General features: G+C 48.6%; 1 protein-coding gene across 4 annotated transcripts in view; it reads left to right on the forward strand.

Annotated features, from left to right (window-relative positions):
- Positions 1-7,303, forward strand: part of Akt2 (AKT serine/threonine kinase 2) — a 49,154-nt gene that overhangs the window by 21,743 nt on the left and 20,108 nt on the right. For all 4 annotated transcript variants that reach the window (XM_005371598.2, XM_013355345.2, XM_005371599.3 and 1 more), the window contains exons 3-4: positions 3,633-3,761; positions 6,397-6,508. In XM_005371598.2, the coding sequence (XP_005371655.1) occupies positions 3,633-3,761; positions 6,397-6,508 (241 nt within the window). The remainder of the gene's footprint in view (positions 1-3,632; positions 3,762-6,396; positions 6,509-7,303) is intronic.

Consider the following 7,303-nt stretch of genomic DNA (forward strand, 5'->3'; position numbering starts at 1 on the left):
TACACACATGCGCGTGTACATACACTAGCTGAGCTAGATCCCAGCTTTTGTGGATTCTTCTGTGACTTTTCACTATGAGGATCTTGTTTCCTGCAAACAAATGTAGTTTTACTACACCCCTTTCAATGGGACACCTCTTACTTTCTTGGTCAGAAAAGGTGATTGACTGACTTCCCGCCTTAGACCCAGTGGTGGCTCAGCTACTTTGTAGAATGGAGCATCAGGCCATCATGACCGAGTAGTGGGTTTGTGTAGCATTGGAGAAAAGAGGCATCCCGATTTTGTTCCTGACCTCGGGGACCTGTCCAGTCTCTGCTGTATGACAGTGACAGCAGCACAGGCTTTCCCTGTGCCCTTTGTGTGCAAGGGCCTCCTCCGTTTCCTTCCCAGCATGCTGAGCACTCCAGTGAAGACGCTGCATTCTATCGAATGTTTACTACACTGATTTATTTCCATAGAGTCTAGAGTTATTTTCCTTTTATTGCTATGTCTAATACACTGAATTCATAGGGAGTTCATCAACTTGGGCTCCTTTCCATCAGTCATCTCCGGGGGAGCAGGCTGGCATGGCCACTGAACCTGGGAGCCTTTCTTTTTGGCTTCCTTCTTCCTGTGATCATTTTCCCGCAGCCAGTTCAGGAAGCTGTGGCTCTTGGAGTGCATCATATACTCACTACGCGCATTCATCCTCCTGGCAGCCCAGAGCTTGCTTGTTTGTAGCAGTGCCAACAGACGCTGGGTGACATTGTGGACTCTTCCAGTTTTGCCATGGTAACTTTTATGGGGTGTTCCTTTTTGAGCACTTCCATCCCTTTGATGTCTACACTGTCTCCCTTCTTGTACATTCCCATATATGTGGCCAAGGGAGCAACTCTGCATCCTGAAAGGCCTGAAGAACAATATTAGTGGCTGTCATCTTTCCCTTTCCTTCGTGTCCCAGCTAATGGCTGGAAGATGGAGGCTCTGACTGATATTTACTTGGTCACAGTGTATAGTTTTCCTCTTTCTTCTGAAACAAGCTGTCCCTGAGTTGTGCAGGCAGGCTTTAGGTTCCCGAGGCTGTCCTGCCTCTGCCTTCTCAGAACAGCCAGTGTTACAGTCAGTTTTAGACTGTTTGGTTTGTTTTGGTTTAAGACTGGCTCATTCTAGACCACGCTGCCCTAGAGTTCACTGTGTAGCTCAGGATAGCCCTGGAACTTTCTGAAATCTTCCTGCCTCAGCCTTCTAAGTTCTGGAATTGCAAGTGTGAGTTATCACACCTGGCTTTCAGTTTTAGACAGTTTTCACTGCCCTAAAAAGAACCTTTCTCACACTGCTTCTAATATTTCCATCTCCAGACCCTCATCTTCCCAGGCCCAGGCCACCTTTAATCCACTTTTTGTCTCCACAGAGTTAGCTGTTGTGGACATTTTATGTAAGTGGGCATATATATAGATTTTCCTGAACTTGGGGAAATGTGCCATACATTAGAACCATCACCTGACACGCCTAGCTTCCCTGAGCATCATCGTGTAGCCACAGTGGAATGACTGAGTTTTGGTTGTGTACTCTTGAATTGCAGGGCTGACTGAGAGTCCCACACCTGAGAGAGAGAGAGGGAGAGAGAGAGAGAGAGAGAGAGAGAGAGAGAGAGAGAGAGAGACCGACCTGCTGTATACTGCCAGCCTGGAAAAGGCTGATATTCAAAATGGGAAATACACTTTCTACAGAATGCTTGCACTTTCACAAAGTCAGAATGGTCCTCAATTTATGGTCCTTTGTGACTGATTCTCTTCTTTGCCTTAGGCAAAAGTGACGGTGCAGCTGCTCTGTAGGATGGAGCAGCAGTCTATCATCTCTTTTTTCTTTTCTTTTCTTTTTTTTTTTTTTTTTTTTTTTTTTTTTTGGGGGGTTTTTTGGGACAGGGTTTTTCTTTAGCTTCCTGGAGCCTGTCCTGGAACTAGCTCTTGTAGACCAGGCTGGTCTCGAACTCACAGAGATCCGCCTGCCTCTGCCTCCCGAGTGCTGGGCTTAAAGGCGTGCGCCACCACCGCCCGGCTATCATCTCTTTTTCTGACCAAGTAGTAGCCCATCATATGGGTCCTGTGCTGGGCATTTGGATTGTTTCCACTTTTCAAAAACATCTATTGGTCTGGGGAGATGGCTGTCTTGTTGAGAGCACTGTCTGCTTTTGTAGAGGACCCAGATTGGATTCCCAGCACCTGCATGGTGGTCCACACCTGTGTGCAGCTCCAGTTCCAAGAGATCCAGCACCTTCTGACCTCTGCAGCACCAGGCATGCACATGGTGCAGACACATCCCTACAGGCAAAACTTCCACACATTAAGTAAAAATATTTTAAAAATTAGAAACCTAAAATTAAAAAAACCCACAAAATGTGTGCCCTGGGGTGTGTGTAGGTCAGAGAACAACTGTGGGTGTTGGTTCTCTTTACTGTGTGCTCAGCACCCACCAAGCCATCTTGCTGGCCCTATTTCTGTTTTGTGTGTGTAGTGAATATATGTGCAGGTGTGCAGAGAGGTCTTTGGGTGTCCTCTGCTCTGTCACTCACCATCTTCTTCGGGACGGGATCTCTTACAGAACCTGGACCTTGCTGGGTTTTGGCTAGCAACCAATACACCGCAGCCATCCTCCTGCCTCTGCCTCCCAATACTGGGTTTAAAAGTGTACGCTACCTGGGGCTGATCTATTGGGAGCTCACCAAGCCAGCTGGACTGTGACTGAAAAAGCATGGGATAAAACTGGACTCTCTGAATATGGCAGACAATGAGGGCTGCTGAGAAGCCAAGGACAATGGCACGGGGTTTTGATCCTACTTCATGTTCTGGCTTTGTGGGAGCCTAGCCAGTTTGGATGTTCACCTTCCTAGACCAGGATGGAGGGGGGAGGACTTTGGACTTTCCACAGGGCAGGGAACCCTGACTGCTCTTTGGACTGGAGAGGGAGGGGGAGAGGAATAGGGGGAGGGGGAGAGGAGTGGGGGGAGGGGGAGGCTGGGAGGAGGCAGAAATTTTTTTTAATAAAAAAATAAAAAATTAAAAAAAAAAGTTTAGAAAAAAAAGTGTACACTACCACTGCCCAGCTTTCAGAAATTTATTTATTTATTTGATTTTTCCAGACAGGGTTTCTCTATAGCTTTGGAGCCTTCAGAAATCTTTTAAGGAGTGAGTTCTTGGGGAGTGTTGGCTATGCATATGTGTGTACCCATAAGCAGGGGACTTGAAAAGATCAAGGGTACTTGGAGGGTGGGACAGTGGTTTGACATCTCATCTCCTGCATGGCTGTGTTGGTAACTATCAGCCTATGGGGCTTGAGCGTTTAGAGACCGGACATCCCTTAGGACAGTCTTTTCTGGCAAGGATAGCTTGCCACTGCCATATGTGCTAAGGCAGTGGCGCCCTGGGACGCTGTTGCAGGCGCCTTCCTGCCTGGCATGACCTGTGGATCACTTGGGCCCAGACCAGTGCCCCAGCCTGCGTCAGCAGGTGCCACCTCCAAGGCTCCCCTGGGAGAGACTCATCTACCTTCCTCCCAGTGTGGTGCCCCCATGAGTCACTGTCATCCTGGGCTGCCTGCCCGCTGGGACACTGCTTAACCTTGCCCTGACCTTTTCTCCTCCTGCCTCGTTTCAGGTGAATACATCAAGACTTGGAGACCCCGGTACTTCCTTCTGAAGAGTGATGGCTCTTTCATTGGGTATAAGGAGAGACCTGAGACCCCTGACCAGACCTTACCCCCTCTGAACAATTTCTCTGTAGCAGGTGCGTTTCAGGGCAAGGAAGTTGGAGTTCCACAGTTCACAGCTTTGCTGGCAGGTGTTGGGGACAATTGAACAGTTTTGCTTGAGCCAGAACCTGTCTTAGGCCTGTTCATCCTCAGATCTGACTTCTACCCTTTTCTGTTGTTGCCCTTGTCATTGGGCCTTTTCCCTTCTGGGGACAGTGAGAAGTCAGAAGTTTCTGCACAGCCCGCCCTTCGGGCTCTGTGGTTCTAGCTGGTGTCCTGTCTGCTCTTTAAACAGAGTTGTCCCTCCTCTTTGCCCCTCAGCCAGTAAGTGCCAGTATCCTGATGAGCTGCTCTAAGGCTCACCATATGTCCTCAGTTCCCCCTGTGGCACCTAACCTGGAGTTTTCTTTTTTGTGTTTTTCAAAACAGGGTTTCTATGTGTAGTCCTGGCTATCTTGGAACTCACTCTGTAGAACAGACTGGCCCGTAACTCTGAGATCCGCCTGCCTCTGCCTCCCCAGTGCTGGGATTAAAGACGTGTACAACCAGTGCCCGGCAAGGAATTTTTTTAATATAATATAACGTAGCCTAAATATGCAATATCCAGAAAGGTGACAGCAGTCACCAGCTACATCTACTGCCTCACCCAAAACAACTTTCTGGGGACCCTGCAAGCTCAGTTCCTATACAGATATGAACTTTGAAAACAATTATATATAGTATTTTTACAGTACCTCCTCTCTGAATAGATGTTTTCAGAGAACTGCCACTGTGTTACTACATCCACAATATTCAGTACAGTTGCATGCTGTGCATGTCCATAGCTAGGATGCATATTTGCTGTCCTGTGTACATCCGGGTAAGCACACTTTGTTGTTTCAATGTGGCTTTTTCTAACATCAATGAAACTACCTGTGGACACAATCCTAAGAGCACGTCCCCATCTTGAAGCAATATGTGCTTCCCTAAACCAGTAATAGTCATTATCAAGTACTATTTATTATACTTAACTGGATGTAGTACTTTTTTTTTTTTTTTTGGTTTATTGAGACAGGGTATCTCTGTAACAGCCCTGCCTGTCCTGGAACTCACTCTGTAGACCAGCCTGGCCTCAGACTAACAGAGATCCGCCTGCCTCTGCCTCCCTAGTTTTTTTTTTTTTTTGGTTTTTCGAGACAGGGTTTCTCTGTAGCTTTGGAGCCTGTCCTGGAACTAGCTCTTGTAGACCAGGCTGGCCTCGAACTCACAGAGATCCGCCTGCCTCTGCCTCCCGAGTGCTGGGATTAAAGGCGTGCATCACCATCGCCCGGCTCTGCCTCCCTAGTGTTGGAATTTAAAGGCATGCACTGCCCAGCTAACCTAGTGTTTGCTTGACCAGCTTGACAAGCCCAAGATCCCCATTGTGCACCTGTCTCCTTCCTTCACTATGGACCTAACACCATGTCCTTGTCATACCAGCTGAGAGTGTTTCACCGATTACCCTGTCTCCGTTACCCCAGATTCCCTCCTCCTTGAGGGCCTCACTGCAGCTTCTGCCTATCCCTCCAGCTCTCCCTCTTGTGGATTCCGGAACCCAGCCTAGCACCCACCCCTTCGCAGAAAGCCTTTTTCTGACGCTCTCTTCCTGTGCCCATGTTCCTGGCACATCTTTTAGTAGTGCTAGCTTCTCACTTGAGCTGCCAGCCCATCTCCAGCAGTTTCTTGAGAATTTTTTCGGGGGTGGCCTCTAGAACTCCATCCTCATCCTATCCCAGGCTGACTTTCCTGTTCTTCCTCCCACCACCTTCTCTTTCTCCCTGTCTGCATCCCCATCTCATCTGTTTTGCTCTAGATCTCAGGCTGGCTCTGGATGCCCCTCCCTGCCCTGTAGCCCAATTCCCTTCTTTCCCCAGCCCTGCTCTACTCTGCCCTAGCTCATTCTCCCTGTTAATTCTCTGTTGCTGGCTCTGGCCTTTAGCAAGAGGAACCTGCCTCACTTTTTCCATAGTCCTGCCCAGCTTAATCCACCTCTCCAGACTTGAGGCTTCTGTCTTCTGTGGCCTGCTGTGCACTACTCTCTGTCTTACTTACTTGTCCCCCTTGCCTTCTGGGCTCAGCTCAGAGATGTTCTAGCCTCAGGAACGCCCTCCCTAAGGCCCAGATTGGGTTAGACACCTTCTGTGTCTTTTCCTATCTGACTGTGACTTCTGAGTTGTTGCTGGTGGTTTGGCCTTCAAAACATGGTGGACCTCAGTTTTTGTCTGGACAACAGAGTGTGTTCAAGGCCAGCCTGAATAACTCAGTGTAAAACCCTGTTTCATAATATTAAAGGAGGCTAGAGCCCTTGCTCAGTGATAGAGCCTATGCCTGGTGTGCATTGGGCCCTGAGTTTTATCCTTGGAACTATAGCAATGCAGTGGAAAGAAGAAAGAAAGAAACTGTAAGGGGGGTGCTTGGGGAAAGTCTCACCTCTGCCTCATCTATGCAGAACTTTGTGCAGCTCAATTTCTTGTGCCCTTGAAGAACAAGTGAAGACTGTGACATCCTTGCCTTAGAGGACATGGTCAGGACTAGACTGTCTCAGTCCCTGGCATCATCTGGTATGGGGGTTGGCACACAGAAGATGGCTTGGAGAATGTGGTCTTTAGGCAGCAGGACCATCTCTCATTCTTCCCTGCCTGTACCCTCCAGAATGCCAGCTGATGAAGACTGAGAGGCCACGACCCAACACCTTTGTCATACGCTGCTTGCAGTGGACTACGGTCATCGAGAGGACCTTCCATGTAGACTCTCCAGACGAGAGGTAAGTCTGAACCTCTGTGTGGCTGTCCTCTGAGAATGGACAGACCTGCTGTGACGGCAAGAGGTTTGGTGGACAGAATCCTTTGGGATACTTTGAAAGAATTCTTTACCTGGAACCTGTCTGACTTGTGGTCTTCCCAACTGGAGCTGAGAAGAACTGGATACTTGATCTAAAGATCCCACTCCACATCTTCAGACTGAGAACATATCAGTCCTGGGAGGAACTGGAGTTCTTCCCTGTTCATAGCCTAGAGATTTGCCAGCTGCACTGCACATAAGCACTCTCATTTAAGGCGCTGCTCCAAACGTCAGTACAAAGTCCGGTGTCAGGCGCTAGAGATGTAGCTCAGTTTGTAGAGTCTAGCCTAGAATGCTCGAGGCTTTGGCTTCAATCCTCCAGTACCACATAAACTCGGCATGGTGTCCCATCCTTATAACCCTACCACTGAGGAGATGAGGCAAGAAGTTCACCCGGGGATACCTACATAGGAAGTTCAAGGTCCGCTTGTCTTAAAAAAAAAAAATGAGCCAAGTGTGATGGTGTATGCTCATAATCTCAGTGCTTGGCAGACTGAGGCAGGAGAAATTCAGTTCTAGGGTTCCTCTAGGCTACAGAATGAGATCCAGGCCAGTCTGACTTACAATGGCTACCCCATCTGTGTGCTCCCCAACCTCTGCAGCTTGCAGTTTCTTTGTGCCCTTGAAGAGCAAGTAGAGACTCTGGCACTCTGTGCCTCGAAGGCTTTGCCGAGTGCTCTGTCTTGGCAGCCTCTCTAACTGTACAGGTGACTCTTTT

This window comes from Microtus ochrogaster, unplaced genomic scaffold (genome assembly GCF_000317375.1).
Source record: "Microtus ochrogaster isolate Prairie Vole_2 unplaced genomic scaffold, MicOch1.0 UNK115, whole genome shotgun sequence".
Taxonomy (NCBI): domain Eukaryota; kingdom Metazoa; phylum Chordata; class Mammalia; order Rodentia; family Cricetidae; genus Microtus; species Microtus ochrogaster.